Genomic DNA, 16,966 nt, shown 5'->3' on the forward strand with positions numbered 1-16,966 from the left:
TAATTTATTATGAACAATTTCGTCATTAATTGTAAACCATTGCACATGATAATTGTCAATATTCCTTTGTAACCTTGACTTCCTTGGAGGGGACTTATATAGGCTATGCCTGATGTCCAATCCAATTATATGATTTGACTTTGCATAATAAAATATTGATTAAATTAAATTAACATACGTATGTTGCTTGTTTATTATTTATTTTGGCTCCTCCTTCCCTTTAAAAAGCGACACTGTGTGTCTATAAAGTGTGTTTGATTTGATATATGTTTCTTTTTCCAATTTAGCTGGAGCATAAATGTTCCTGGGAGGAATTCTTACAAGGAAAATAAACATGACGGCCAAAAATATTATGTTTCTACGTCTTAAATATGCTTTTTATGACTCTTTCTGTGACGATGAGTTGCCTGCAAGCAACATTTGGCCCAAATCTAAAGTAAATACAAGATTCTATGTATGGAAATTTAATTATTGTCTATGTAACTTTTTATAGTTTAAAATTCTCTTATACCAGTATTATGTACATGTATTTCTGGTTACAATATATTGCCTGAAGTATGTCGGATCCCTGTTTTGGAAAGATCGTACTTTGAAAAATGACAGATATAAAACAACTTCAATAATTGTATAAGAATTATATTCTATGTTTATCCATATTATATAATATATACTGAAAATATCTTCATATGCATAAAGAAGACATAAAGAAAAACTTAATTTCTCGAATTTCAATTCTTAAAAAGATTTCTTGTGTAAAGTTTAAGACATACCGGGTATTTTATACATGTACAGATTTCCGAGGAGTTCGTCTGTTGACCCTTCAAATTGGCTATTAGCGGTGGATGCGGTTGGGCAACTAAAAGTGTAAGGCACAAAACAATGATGGTATACGCCTCTACATGGAAAGAAAGAATCGCCAAAAAAAAAAAGAAAAAAGAAAAAAATCGACTTCACTGCAGTGAACGAAGTTGGAACCGACATATATATATAAAGTCATGATGTAGCAATACACTTGTCGCATTAAAGGCCACGGTTCATCATCTTTCTGTTAACTCGTAGAAATTTCGATTAAAACTTCAGCATACTTTGACAGAAATCACCTTTTAACCTGACAATTCTATTTGACTAGATTTAGCCAAGGCTTGGTGGTCAAGTCGTTCAATAGAATTCTTGTGATAACTTATAGTCTTGGAAACTTCATACTATCTTAACTATCAATTGGAGAGCATGTGGAGTAATAGAAACATGCTAAACACCTAAACGGAGCTGATGTCATTATTATCACATTATAAATACATTACAGGTTACATGGCATTTGGCCATTCTCGAAAATTGCCTCATTCATGTCCAGCAAAACAGAAGGAATGAAGCTGGTCAGGTCAACAATTGGCGATTATCTTTATCAGATTAACTAATGCATGTTTATTTTCAATGCATACACTATGTCCCTCTACCTTTATAAATCTACACATACCGTATTCATAACTTGCAGACTTTTGATTTATTCATAGTTAAAAAAAATATCGAAGTGAAGGATAGATGTTTATTCCTATGCTTTAAATTAAATGCAAAGATATTAGCTCATTCGAGACCCGTTTATTTTATTTTTTTTTTCAATAAGACATTTCTTAATTATCAAAATTGTTCACCAATTGACGTTAAGATTTTTATTTGTTGTAACTTTTTCTTTCAAAAGCACTGGTTATATCTTTCTATTCTTTGACAGGCCCGTTGGAATAAATTTCAGTTTCGGGTGGACACAATCAAGGAAAAATTCCTCACTGAGCATGAAAAAAAATTATCCGAAGTTTAATATTTACATGATTAAGGGGACACAAGCATAAAGTAGCTATGTTATAAATGGGCAAAATTATTGAGCTCACGGTCCTCAACCCTCCCCCTTCCCCTTTCCTATGTCCATGAAAAAAAAAAGAATTTAAAAGTAATGTAGTGTATATAGAACCAGGTCTCTGATAGAATAAGTTTCTGAATTGAACTTTTCTTGTTTCTTAGTGCTCAAAAGAATTCATTTCATGACTCAGAGTCATGTTGATTACACTGGATTTAACTTTTCCTGATTCATCGCGTAAAAATAAAGAACGAGGGCGCTTTTGATTGGCATTCGGCAGGAATCTGGGCGCACTTGAAAAGTGAAAATTTCATTGATCTGTCACATAAAATTTTAGCATTCTTTTGCTGTATTTTGTTCCTGTGAAATAGGAAATGGAAATATTTTCCCGATATTGTATTTTGATTTGCTAAAAAAGAACTTGAAAATTGGCTAGATGAGTCATTTGGTTCAAATTGTTACATTTTCAAACACGTTTTTCTAAAAATTTGCTACCTCTGGGTCATCTCTCCATGATTTTGAAACGTTATTTTTGTGCATTTTAATTCAAAGAAACGAACAAACATTTGTAAAAAATGGAGAGAAGACCCAGAGACAATAAAAAATGAACTTTTTCCAAAAAAAATTCCAACGTGTAAATGCGGTGCTTCATTGTCGCTTTAAAAACCATAAAATGTGTGGAGCGGTGATAGCTCAGTAGTATGCGTAACCCGTACAGTGCAATGAAAAATAAATATTTTTGGTTCGATCCTCGCATGGAGCGTTAATATTTTTTTTTTTAGTACAAACAATCAATTCTTTTGTCAGTTTAATTTTGTGTACTGATTTATTTTCAAATAGATAAATTCTGGTTCTGTTGCACCGAAAGCGAAAGCAATTTTTCCAAGCTACTGACACTTTATATATATGTAATTGCATTTAACTATACCCCATAGGTGTTTATTACTTATGTGAAGCGTTACTAAGTTTTACGTTTAGTAATTATTAAGATAAGCGGACTGATATATTAAATTCGACACAGTATTTCAAACTAAATGTAACATTTTCCCATGTGTGTAACTTTGTAAAGTGTGTCCAGCTGTGGTCAGCCGACCAAATCGTAGACATTTAAACTATAAATGTTTCGTACGCCTTATTCCTGCAGATCACACGCCAAACACGCCCATCTTCTTTGCTCTCAAGTCAGACAAGCTTTTTAGGAAAGCTAACACTTGTGGTAATTAGAGTTATCTTTCTTATCAAAGGACTGATGAACCTTAAAGTGTGAGAGTCTGAAACATTTGCTATAAGTTGATATATAATGATTTTAAAAATGAAACAAACATTCCATATGGTTCAAAAATGTTTCTTGTGGATGTCTAAAATCAATCAGCATGCATTTAGCATAGCCCGAATAGATTGATGAACGACTCGTCTATAACCCTTGCGCCATTTCTCTTTGATTTGCTTGTTGTTGAATATTTTTTTGTCATTTAATTCGATTACAGTACGTTCTTTTTGAGAAAATATAAGGTAAACTTTAATGATTATAAACTTTATTCAATATGTAAGCAATTGGATACATTTTCTTCCCCTATAATTTGATATTTTGTTCTTTAATGAGACTAAATCCCGGTCTATCTCCAAAACAGCTAAGTTACTTGTATTGCCCTGAATATTGTTTACAGATAGGCCTATAAGTATTCACGACTCCCTTTATTTTCAGAAAAAGAACACTAGTGTTGAAATGAAAGACTAACAATCAGAAGTCACTTTCACGTCACGACGTGTTGCAAGAAACTGTGGAGGTCCGATCAAACACAGGTAACAATATTATAACATGCTCAGTCAAACACTTTAAGTGCAATTAAAAAGAAAAAAACTCTGTGGATTTTTTTTATTTTTAAGGGATTGTTTCTGCAAAATGTGTCATCATCAGGTCAATGTATATCTTCATCAATTATTGTGCATTCTTCTGCAAATGCTTCTATTTTTAAAGTGTAAAACATATTGGTCCAAATTGATGTTTCCGATATGAGATCTTTAACTCATTCTTGCTGCAAATATCAGCAGTGGGGTTTGTTTCATGCTATTATTTATACTGTATACGTACTCTGTTCAATATATATTCCTCACTCCTGAATTCAATTGAACAACTTGTTACACACACTTTATTTACTTTTTTTTGGAACTTTTTATTTCCAAAATTTCACAGATTAAAGTAAGATTTTATGAAAATGTTCATTCAGATGATCAAAGAGCATGAAGCTGACCATTAGCTTGGAATAAATAAAGCAACAAGTCCAATATCTCTGATCAGACTTTGACTGTTTTACATGTTGTGACTTGTGAAAATGAATATATAACTTAGTAAAATATGTCAGAGAAACTAGCAACACCATTAAAGAAAATGTATGAAATCCATCATCTAAGTCAATATTTCAAATGGTTTGAGCCTTATTTCATGCATAATGCATCCAGTCACAAAGGTGTAAAATTTAATCTCCATAACACCTGTAAACTTTTCTCTTTTATTCATTTGTATTGTAGGCACCATGTGTGCTCTACCAGGTGCAGGTGGACAAGGGAAGCGGAAAGAAATTTATAAGTATGAGGCACCATGGACAGTCTACAGCATGAACTGGAGTATCCGTCCAGACAAACGATTCCGACTAGCACTTGGGAGCTTTGTAGAGGAATACAACAATAAGGTCTCACATACATATTGAACTTTGATAATGAGAAGTTATTTTAGTACATGTAGTGTGCAGATTGTGTAGATTGTTATACCATGCTTATGATTGTTGAAAGCTTTTTTTGTTTCTTTTTTTGATTAAATTTAGAGATTTTATTATGTATTATGTGGCTTAGATGCAATTCAAAAACTAGATATGAGAAAAAACAGAAACTTACAATGCACATTGTACATATAAATGGATTTAAAGGTGTTAGAAATATGATAAAAGAAATGTTGAATTTGTATTGGTTAACTTAATACTGGCTCAGTATTCACTGAAACGCTTTCAATAAGCTTATAATACAGTAGAAGAATAAGATTGTGGGATATTTATAGACTTAGCTTCTTGTATCAAAGAATAATTGGGATATATTTTATAGTGCTGTTAAGATATAAGATTATTCAATGTGTGTTTTTGTCATATGCTTGAGATATAAGAAATTATAGAGTTAAATCATGAGGGCCAATCTTTAAGACAAGAGAACTGATAAATAATACAGTTTTAAAACTTCAGTCGGATCTAGAAATTGCAGAAATGTTTTAAATTTTCATTCAATATAAATCAGCATTTGAATGGAGTAATATAGAATTGATAGTAATGAATGAGTGTTTACTTCTTGTTTTTAGGTACAGATAGTGTCCCTTGATGAGGAAACCTCAGAGTTTACATCAAAGAGCACATTTGATCACCCATATCCAACAACCAAAATAATGTGGATCCCTGATGCTGTAAGTATGGTACAGTTGATATATATCTAGTTCACAGTAAATATATGTGTAATATATTAGTTCATGAAGGACATATATCATTGATTTATTGTAACAATATGTGTAATTTATAGTAACAGAACTAAAGATGTATGTATACAGTATTAACTTTATGGTACAGCACACCTACTTTTGGATAATTCCCATACTATTTTGTTCCTTTTCTTAAAGTGTAGTCTTTGCTTTTACAGAAAGGGGGATATCCTGATTTGCTAGCCACCAGTGGTGACTATTTACGAGTGTGGAGGGTCAGCGATAATGAATCTCGGCTGGAATGCCTCCTCAATAATGTAAGTCCTTAATAATGCTATTTACGTGTACAATGTATATTGTTATGATAATTAGGGTATTGATTCGAAGAAAGATATATCCAGGTTTGGAGACCTTTTGCTTTATGTTTTGGAAAAAATACTAAGAACTTGATAACAGGGATTATGTATTTGCATCATTAAAAAAAACTCAGAAATACATGTACATATATATGAAAATAAAAATTATGTTCATTCATGTAAATGGAAATGCAAAACAAATTTAAATCAGAATTGTTATTACAGAACAAGAATTCAGATTTTTGTGCTCCATTGACTTCCTTTGACTGGAATGAGGTGGATCCTAATCTCTTAGGAACGTCCAGCATTGATACAACATGCACAATATGGGGTCTAGAGGTTTGCCAATTTTCTCCATAAATCATTAGGTGCTCTTGTTACAGCAGTATGAGCTGTATTATAGAGAATTTTAGTTTGCTTTGAAATTGTGCTATTATGATAATTCTGCATGTAACTTAAACCTGTATGATCAGTAAGACTAAAATTACTAGTGTAGGTTAAATTTTATCAGAAGAAAGAATTCTGTACTTTGGAATGTATAGTATAATATGAGAAATGAATTTTTGTATAGGACTACAATTTTGCTTCAGTCATAGCTTGTAAATGGTTTCTCCAATGCATATATGAATAACAAAAGCTAAAAGATCCTCATTTTTTCTGTCATTGAAATAGTGAATTACAACTCTGCAACAGGTTTCAGACATAGAAATTGCAGCTCATACTGCTTTAAAGTACCATTGTCATGTGGTATTTTGTTTGTTTTTACTTTGAATTTTAGTACAGTGTATTCTTTCTCTGTGTTAAAAGTGATGTTATTAGAAAAGTAAGAACTGTAAGCAAATCAATCTCTCTTAAGTAGGTGAATTGTTATGATGTGGAATTACCATTGGTATAAAATCCCTTCTATTACATCAAGAAGAATCTAAAAGATATAGGGGATGGAAGGCTGCTACTCTTTTATACAAACCTAATCCTAAATTATTTTGATAGACAGGGCAAGTTCTGGGTCGTGTGAATGTTGTGTCTGGCCATGTAAAAACCCAGCTGATCGCCCATGACAAGGAGGTGTACGATATCGCATTCAGTAGAGCGGGAGGAGGAAGGGACATGTTTGCTAGTGTTGGTATGTCAACTTTTTTTTTTATATTACAACATTTTTGACTCTTGAAAACTTAGAGGAATTCTGGAGAACTTCTCAAGTTTGAAATTGACAGATCAAGAGTCCAAAAATTGCCAATTACCATAACTAATTGTCTATAATATCAAATGATATTTTTCGTAAAATGATATATCATTTGTTTTTTAAAAGTATTAAAGTATTTATTTATCTAATGTTTACCAGAAAAATGTAACTAATGAAGTATAATTGTTATTTGAACTAATAAGACATCTGAGTAATTCATATATGATTTATTTTATGTAATAAATGACTCAGTGACTCAAGTGAACCTGTTGCTATCAGTTTCCATCCAGCATTGTGAAGTACCAGTACATTGTATATGTTGTACATTACATGTATGTAAACTTTAGAAGATATTCAGCTTCTCAGGAAAAACTCTACCAATCTCTAAAAATATTGATATGTTGTATCAATGGATGGAGGGAAACAGTAGTTGTGAATTTCATCGTCCCTGCTTTCCTAGGGCCTGAGTGGGCCAAAACAATTAAAATCTTAAAAATTCTTCTTCCTATCCATAGACATTTAGGAAGGGGATTTTTTGCATGTTTATCAACTGGCCTTCTATCAAAAATTAGAAGTTTATGTCTCCTAGGTAAAGGATTTAGACACCATGGTGGCGTGCTAAGTTGGTCACTTATAGAAAATACACTACCCTTAAGATTCTTCTTTTTTACTAATGGAAACCTAGAGGGCAGACTGTTTACATGATTGCATGATTATGATGAGCACCTAAGCCTCTGAAGGAATGGTGAAAGTTATGCTCCCTGGGTGTAAAGGATAAATGAATCAATATTGAAAATATTTGCCTTTGAAAATCTTATTTATTCATGGAAATTTAGCAGCAAGAGTCAATATCAAGTTGACTATTCAGAAAAAATGCACATGTATTTTAGTTGAAATACATATCTACAAGATGACTTGTTTTATACAAAATTCAATTTTTCAATAATATTTTGAGTAGTTAGAGAAACTTCTCCAAGCTGTTTTACATGTAAAAAAAAAAAAAAGATAGCCAAATATGTTCTTTTAATTTATGCAGGTGCTGATGGTTCTGTCCGTATGTTTGACCTGCGACACCTGGAGCATTCAACAATTATTTATGAGGATGCTCAACACCACCCTCTCCTCAGACTGTGCTGGAACAAACAAGACCCTAACTACCTCGCTACAATGGCTATGGATGCCATGGAGGTACAGTATTACTAAACACTCAATGATGGTTTGTCTCTCAGGAAGGAGGGGTAAAGCAATGAGGATCAGTGAATGTATATGTAATTTTTGATGTTCTCTTTAAAATGCAACCATACTCTGATGAATTTGCTGATTCTTGTGATTTGCATAATGACATATTTATTTCTATAGTAATAAAAGACATGAACTTTAAAAGATAATTAAGTATGTTTTTTTGAATATACAAGTAAATTAAGCTCTATTTCATATTATATGCCAGGTATTTGAACTAAAGAATGATATATACTTGAATATGAAGTAAAATCAAAATGAAAAAAATAAATGTAATGAACTTTAAGAAAAATATATTATTTGAAAGTAAAGACATAAACTTATGTAATGTTTTCATTATCTGAACTCTTAAATCTTTTTATGTTTAACAGGTAATTATTTTGGATGTGCGAGTACCTTGTACACCTGTAGCTCGCCTGAACAATCACCGAGCCTGTGTAAATGGCATTGCTTGGGCCCCACACTCCAGTTGTCACATCTGTACAGCTGGTAAGACATTTCTAATGTCATATTATAGCCTGGGAAAATCATTTTCCTCATTCAAGAGTTTAAACCTAGACCATTTAAACAAATGCAAGCTTTGTTGAAGTATAATGAAAGATGTGATTTAGAATATCCAAAACTGGGTAAAATTGTATTTTAATGCATTGGGTTTAGATATTTGATTAAGATATCCAGTGTGTAATGTAATATCATTTTCTTATATTTTTACTCACCTCAGCCAAAGGTTTTCATGAGCCTAGATTGTCTGCCTTTTTAGCTCACCTGAGCCAAAGGCTCAAGTGAGCTTTTCTGATCACATTTTGTCCGTCGTCCGTCCGTCTGTCCCTCTGTCCGTCTGTCTGTCTGTCTGTCTGTCTGTCTGTCTGTCCGTCCGTCCGTCCGTCTGTAAACTTTTCACATTTTTGACTTCTTCTCAAGAACCACTGGGCCAATTTTGACCAAACTTGGTACAAAGCATCCTTGGGTGAAGGGGGATTTAAATTGTTAAAATGAAGGGCCAAGTCCCCTCACAAGGGGAGATAGTCAAGAGAAGACAAAAATAGGGTGGGGTCATTAAAAAATCTTCTTCTCAAGAACCACAGGGCCAGTAAAGCTGAAACTTATGTGGAAGCATCCTGGGGTAGTGTAGATTCTAAATTGTTCAAATCATGACCCCCGGGGGTAGAGCGGGGCCACAATAGGGAAACATTGAAATATATAGGAAAAATCTTTAAAAATCTTCTCAAGAACCACTGGACCAGAAAAACTGAAACTTATGTGGAAGCATCCTGGGGTAGTGTAGATTCTAAATTGTTCAAATCATGACCCCTGGGGGTAGGGCGGGGCCACAATAGGTATTACAAGGGGGGAAGTCTGGTAATGAACAGCATGGCCAAAGTTACTCAGGTGAGCGATGTGGCCCATGGGCCTCTTGTTTTTCATCTTTCTGGTCCATGTCCTGTGTCACCTGTAAACTTTTAACATTTTCAACTTCTTTTCCAGAACCCCTTGGGCAATTACAAACAACTTGCCACAAAGCATCCTTTGATGAAAGTTTTCAGATTTTTGTAATTGAAGGGCCAAGCCCTCTTTCTAGGAAAAGATAGAGTCAAACCTATCGGGGCATCCACCATTTAGTGACTTCCTGTCATATGGGACCCTTTAATTTTCTTCTGAGAATTTTTCATTATATTTTAGCTGCATTCAGCAACTCCCTGTCTTAATGTGACATACATTTTCCATCCTAAATGTAGTTTAAAGCCCACAATATAGTAATTTTTAGGTCACCTGAGTCACTCAGGTGACCTATTGCTATCCGTTTTTGTCCGTCGGCGTGCGACGTGCATCGTGCGATGTGCGTTAACATTTGAACATTTTTAGCTTCTTCTCTGAAACCGCTCAACGAATTTCAACCAAATTTAGCGTATAGCATCTATGGGTGAAGGGGAACAAAAATTGTGAATTTCATGATCCCTGCCCCCCTGGGGCCTGAGGGGTGGGGCTAAAACCACCAAAATTAATGCAATCTTTAAAAATCTTCTTCTTTACTCCTGGACATCAAGCAGTCAAACTGTTGGCATGATTGTAATAAGCATTGACCCCTCTACCAAAATTGTGAAATTCATGGCCCCAGGGTCAGGGGTTCTGGTGCTAGGGAGGGGTTATATAGATTATATAGTGAAAGTGCATTATTTCTTTGAAAATCTTCTTCTCTGCTCCTGGGTATTAAATAAACTAACTAAGTATATAGTTATGATGAGTAAAAGTGCCTCTTCCAAAATTGTGAAATTCATGGCCCCAGGGTCAGGGGTTCTGGTGTTAGGGCGGTGCTCTATTGATTATATAGTGAAAATGCATTAGTTCTTTGAAAATCTTCTTCTCTGCTCCTGGGTATTAAATTAAGTAATTAAGTACATAGTTATGATGAGCAAGAGTGCCTCTTTCAAAATTGTGAATTTCATGGCCCCAGGGTCAAGGGTTCTGGTGTAAGGGCGTGACTCTATTGATTATATAGTGAAAATGCATTACTTCTTTGAAAATCTTCTTCTCTGCTCCTGGGTATTAACTACAGTAACTAAGTACATAGTTATTATAAGCAAAAGTGCCTCTTCCAAAATTGTGAATTTCATGGCCCCAGGGTCAGAGGTTCTGGTGTTAGGGCGGGGCTCTATTGATTATATAGTGAAAATGCATTAATTCATTGAAAGTCTTCTTCTCTGCTCCTGGGTATTAAATAAAGTAACTAAGTACATAGTTAGGATGAGCAAGAGTGCCTCTTCCAAAATTGTGAATTTCATGGCCCCAGGGTCAGGGGTTCTGGTGTTAGGGCGGGGCTCTATTGATTATATAATGAAAATGCCTTAATTCTTTGAAAATCTACTTCTCTGCTCCTGGGTATTATTGAAACAAATTAAATACATAGTTTTGATAAGCAAGGATGCCTCTTCCAAAATTGTGAAATTCGTGGCTCCTGGATCAGGGGTTCTGGTGTTAGAGAAGGGCTCTATTGATTTAATGTGAAAATGCTTTAATTCTTTAAAAATCTTTTTCTCTGCCCCTGGGTATTATTCAAACAAACTAAGTACATTGTTATGATAAGCAATGATGCCTCTTCCAAAATTGTGAAATTCATGGCCCCCGGGACAGGAGTTCTGGTGCTAGGGCGGGGCTATATAGATCCTGTAGTGAAGGTGAATTATTTCTTTGAAAATCTTCTTCTCTGCCCCTGGGTATTGTTTAAACAAACTAAGTACATTGTTATGATAGGCAAGGATGCCTCTTCCAAAATTTTGAATTTTATGACCCAAGATTTAAGGGTTCTGGTGAGGGGGGGGGGGGGGGGGGGGCTTCTATTGATTATAAAGTGAAAAAGCAAAATTTATTTGAAAATATTCCTTTCTGCTTCTGGTTAAAAAAGCAATGAAGCTAAGTGTATAGTTATGATGAGCAAGAGTGCTTCTTCCAGAGTAGTGAATTTCATGACCCCTGGGTCAGATGTGCTGGTGTGAGGGTGGGGTTCTTGATAATATAGTAAAAATGCATTAATTCTATTACATAATCCTGTTTGCTCCTTGGTGTTAAGCAGATAAACAAAGTGATTAGTTATGATGAGCAAACTTATGGTCCCAGGGTCAGAAGCTCTGGTGTTGGGGGGGGGGGGGGGCTCTATTGATAATGTAGAGAATCTGTAGTATAAATGCATTATTTCTTTAAAAATCTTCTCCGCACCTGGGCATATCAGAGGCAAAAAGAGTAAAAGTTTTAATGAGGAAGATTATTTTTACCAGATTTTTGAACATCTGGACCATTTGGTCAAGTGTTCTGGTCCTGGCCAGGGCTCTTTTATTTTGTATTCTACTGAGAAGAGTTATTCCCCTTTGCCATTTACTTTGATAATTTATCACTGTAAATAATGTACTTGAAAGGTAAATAGAATAAGATAATTATGCAAAAACTTTTATTGTATAATACAAAAAGTACTTTCATAGTTTTAATGATCAGATAGACTTGTAAGTAGTAGATAAATAAAAATGAGATAAAAATAACTTGTCTTATTAAATGTTCATCAAGGACCAAGAGAGGCCAATGTAAAAAATTTCAACAAAGGATTAAAATAGTACAGAAGCATTGATAATTTGTTAATATACTGTATGGTGATAGTGATAAATGGGGATCAGATTTATAGAACATAATTTATAAACTGTTAATGAATATTAAGACCAATTATTTTGTTGATCATGATCACGCTATTTTTCTTGCTTTTTGGCAACAAAGTTTCACCTTTCAGTTCATTTTATACTCTATGCATCCTTTAAATTGTTGTATCATACTCAGGTGACCGTTAAGGCCCATGGGCCTCTTGTTGGTAATGCTTTTGTTAACAAAAGTAATAAACTGTTCCCCTTTCATTACCTCTGTTTTCATAAAGAAGTATGCAAAAACATATTTATCAATATTAATAATATTTCACAGTGTGTGAAGGGCTGAGGTGACTCAGATGAGCACTGTGTCCTTTAGGCCTTGTGTAATTTTTTGATATATGCTATTTATTATCATAATAATGTACAATGTATGTTCCTGGTCTCTCATATCCTAGAAAAACATTTTTCTAAAATGATAAAAAGTTTTTCAGAAGTAGCGTTTTGCTGAATGACTATAAATGTTTGATTCCACAGCTGATGACCATCAGGCCCTGATCTGGGACATCCAGTCGATGCCCCGAGCAATCGAGGATCCTATACTGGCATATACAGCAGGAGGGGAGATAAACCAGATTCAGTGGTCATCAACACAGCCAGACTGGATTGCTATCTGTTATAATAACTGTCTCGAAATCTTACGTGTGTGAATTAAAGGGAGATAATTTGTGCTAATATACATCTAGTTGACAAAGAATGTGGTTCATGTAGAAAAATATTTTAGAAAAGAAAATATTAGTGTGTACAGCTAATTTTGAGGGAACTATAAAAACCACAAATTATGTGTCATTATTAAAATTGCAGAATGTTCATCCTACTTTTTAAAGTGCATATACTTACTACTGTATGTACATACATATGACCAGTGTTCAAAGTAAGAATTGTTCAGAGGGATTATTATTTAAGTGTACAGTACGTTAAACATTATTTTGGGTCCTTGAAAGGCACAAAAAAATTTAGCCAACCTTAACCCGGGGTACTAATTTGAAGAAAAAAAAATTAAAGGGGCCTGGACACAGTTGCATTGTTTACAATTTTTGTCTGGTGTCAGTCTGCATGTATTTGCCCTTCCACACAATTAGTCAAACCATTTTAGTTTCTAAAACCTTTAAAAGGATTTTATCACAAGCATGAGTGAGATTGAACACTAATGACTTCATACAGTTCAATGTCATGCAAAGCTGTGAATACAGTAAGTTAAAAAAAAGTCTAAAATTCCTAGTCATATTGAAAATATGGTAAAATTTTTATACTGAATATTGTATGTAGAAAATTTAAACCACTAAATGAATATCTCAGATATAATTGATAAGCAGAATTAAGAAATTATTCTCAGAACCCTGATGATAAGATTCCTGATGGAGTCAGTTCCGTAGACTCTCAGATGTACATGCTTTATTACAGCACTAAAAATTTAATAAAAATGTCTATTCAACAGTGTAATGTAGTTAAATGAAAAAAATTCATGGGATTTATTCATACCAAGAGTGTGTGCATTATTTTAGGTTGTGTTCAGAGGGCAACTATTATATTAGGTTACAGATTGTCACACAAAAGAATTTTTTTTATAATATGATATTTTTGAAATAAATGTGTACTTAATAATTATTGCATGAAATGCAATGCATAGTACATGTATTAAGATATATTTTATTAATATAATACATGTTTGTGTAAATATTCCAAGTGTAATATTTGTTCTAGGAAAACCTTTAGTCAGCAGTTATTAATGATGATGAATCAGTAGACTAATACATTTTTTTTATTGTAGCAAAAACTTATTAATTAAAAAATAAAGTACACAATCAGGAATTTCTAGATTATGTGTGTGATGAAATACTTTATGTATTATGAATGTACATTTATATTGACTTTGTTTCATATATTTACATATGAATATCAGGAAATTCATTTCAAACAATGTCTAAATTTGGGTAATGTTGAAAAGTATATTTTCACAACACTGAAAAAATTGGGAAATTATTTTAAAACTTTTACCATGCTTATGGCATATGCAGGAATGTTCAAAGCTTAAAAAGTGGATTTTAGAATTTGAAAAGAGAATAGAGGATAAGGATAATATCCTGTATTCTCTTTTGAAATTTTAAAATCCACATTTTCAGCTTTGAACCATTCCTGCATATGCCATAAGCATGGTAAAAGTTTGAAAGTGCAAAGAATGCTACAAGTATTTAAAAAAAAAAAAAAGAAAAGAGTGGAGAGAGAAAAAAAAGTAATTTTTTACATTGTTTTCTCCAACCTCCATATCCCATTTAATTCATTTCATTTTAATTTTGTAATAATTATAAAAAACATTCACAATAGATTTTAGATTATGCCAAGGTCAAATTGTAGTGAACTTGATGGTTACAAGGGGTCTTTACTTTTAAGTATATACACTTTTTGCAGTGAAACATATTTTATTAGCCTCATGGATAGAATCTTTTACACTGCTATTTAATTATTTTATACTTTAAATTTGTCATGTCTTGTCATATAAGGTTATTTAATGTTTTCTTTTGTATCTTGTTAAAATTATATTTTTGGCCATTCTTGGTTCATATAATTTTCACATTTCATCAAATACCAATAATTTATGTACATATAAATTAACTATAATTTTTATTTTTTCATGTGTTTAAATTTGTCTCCAGAATTTCAAATAAAATGTAGTATTAGAGATCACATTCAGGCCTTGTACTTATGTGTCCAGTATGTGAAGAACAGATCTTTCCAATGTTTTCTTCTGTATCTCATTACAGATTTAACTCATAGAAGATTAAAATACAGAAGTAATTTTTATGGCCCAACATGAACAGGACCGGGACTTGTCTGCCTTCTGTGCTTTGTGTTTAGCTCAGTTTCATAGAAAATGTTTAAGATATTTTTATCAAAATTCTAACACTGATACATATTGAGGAGAGTTGTTCAATTTTGTCAAAATTTTCTGACCTTGACCTTCCCTAGGACTTGATCTTGCTATTCCTCAGTGTGCATTTAGCTCAGTTTCAAAGAAACTGTTCAAGACAATTTTTATCAAAACTCATCAAGTGATACATATTGGTGAAAGCCTTTCAACAATTTCATAATTTTGACCTTGACCTTCCCATGACCTTGACCTCACCTTCCCTTATTCTGGATTTTGCTCAGTTTCAAATTTGAAACTGTTCAAGAAATTATTGTCATAATTTATTCACTGTCGGTTACATATTATTATTATTGTCATAATTTTCTCCTTGACCTTCCCAATGACTTTGACCTCACCATTCCTCATTTCGTATTTTCCCTAGTTTTCGAAGAAATGTTAAAGATAATTTCATCAAACTCCATATATTAGTACACACTACTTAATTTGAAAACGACTATGAATCAAAATCGAAATTGTTTTGACTTCAGTAAGCCTAAGCTAGATGGCACCTCATCAATTATCATTCCATCCACTCAATATATACAATAAATCACCTATAATGGAAAATCAGGATTCTTATGAGTTATATAAATATAATTATTATAAAGACTCAATACAATGAAAAATAATGTGACGACCTATTTTAAGAATGAATTGTCTAAATTTCGATTCGTCAGAAAAATTGTTCGTGTTATTGCAAGAAAATCTAATAGATTATGGATTTCAAAATATTAAAATGGTTAAAACCATAAAACTTTTTAATACATCATAAACCTCTTAAATTTCTATCAAATGGCTATTTGATCATATTGATAGTGTTATTGCATTATAACATGACATTTTCGGGCATTAGAGATATTTTACGCACTTCCGCTTTATGGACCAATCGTAGATCCTCCGCGCGCAATTTGGTGTTTGTATAAAGCAATCAACATTTCGATAAAGTTACGAGAATAATGCTAAACGATTAATTTTGGAGAAATTTCAATAAATGGTGATGGCAAGTGTAACCAAATTGTCTACATCAAGTGGACATGTGTGATCTGTCTGACAGGTAGGTAAATTTCATTGATGTTGGGTTATTCTGATGAATACAGCTCTGTGTGTTTGCAAGTTAAAATGACATTGGTTAAAGAATGACATAATTTGGACATGTTTTTGAATTGTTCGTCGTTCCTCTTACATATTGGCGCTAAACTTGAGGGGGAAAGTATTATGACGTCATTTTGACGCGTTCAACAGCTGATCTGGAATGCCATCGCGTGTTTGCGAAATTAATGATGAGGAAGCACCATTCTATTTGAGCAAAGATGGAAATTTTGCCCTCATACAAATATGGACATGTTTATGTCAGGTTAATTATATTATGTTTTTTCATATGTATGCTGACAAGTGTAAATTGGAGCAGGTGGTGCATTTATATGCAATATGCTCCCTGGGGTCATCATCATGATCATTGACATGATATCAGATGAACGGAAATGTTAAGACATTGCTTTTGTATGTGTAGCAATGTTTTTTGATTATAATGATAACTGTTTTCTTTAAATATGCTTTTGGTTGATGGCTGAATTGGAATTTGAATCCAAAGACTGAAGTATGATAAAAGTCATGACTCTTATTTTTATTTAAAGAAAAGTGGCATATGTCTGACAACCAAAATTCAGTGTTGTTTATATATGTATGTAATGGTTTGGGCCGTGGATATCGGCCTGGGTAGCTCAGTCGGTATAGCACCTGACTAGTGATGCAGGGGTCCCGGGTTCAAATTCCCGGTCCAGCCATACATTTTC

The 16,966-nt window shown here is 33.2% G+C and overlaps 2 protein-coding genes across 3 annotated transcripts in view; both read left to right on the forward strand.

Annotated features, from left to right (window-relative positions):
* The first annotated feature begins 3,291 nt into the window (after positions 1-3,291).
* LOC133191177 (DDB1- and CUL4-associated factor 7) lies at positions 3,292-14,914 on the forward strand. Its single transcript, XM_061326899.1, has 10 exons — positions 3,292-3,361; positions 3,555-3,652; positions 4,379-4,539; positions 5,193-5,294; positions 5,525-5,623; positions 5,888-6,001; positions 6,653-6,785; positions 7,882-8,033; positions 8,456-8,573; positions 12,743-14,914. The coding sequence occupies exons 3-10, from the start codon at positions 4,384-4,386 to the stop codon at positions 12,913-12,915; spliced, it is 1,047 nt and encodes a 348-aa protein (XP_061182883.1). The 5' UTR covers positions 3,292-3,361; positions 3,555-3,652; positions 4,379-4,383; the 3' UTR covers positions 12,916-14,914.
* A 1,147-nt stretch (positions 14,915-16,061) lies between these two features.
* LOC133191178 (myb-related protein A-like) overlaps positions 16,062-16,966 on the forward strand; it is a 28,919-nt gene continuing 28,014 nt past the window's right edge. The window contains exon 1 of one of the 2 annotated variants that reach the window (XM_061326901.1): positions 16,062-16,227. In XM_061326901.1, the coding sequence (XP_061182885.1) occupies positions 16,208-16,227 (20 nt within the window). In that variant the 5' untranslated portion in view covers positions 16,062-16,207. Of the gene's footprint in view, positions 16,228-16,405; positions 16,528-16,966 lie in introns of those variants that run through there. The other variant, XM_061326900.1, reaches the window with a different exon arrangement.

This window comes from Saccostrea echinata, unplaced genomic scaffold (assembly GCF_033153115.1).
Source record: "Saccostrea echinata isolate AGI-Se365-2 ecotype Australia unplaced genomic scaffold, CSIRO_AGI_Sech_v1 ptg000023l, whole genome shotgun sequence".
Lineage (NCBI taxonomy): Eukaryota > Metazoa > Mollusca > Bivalvia > Ostreida > Ostreidae > Saccostrea > Saccostrea echinata.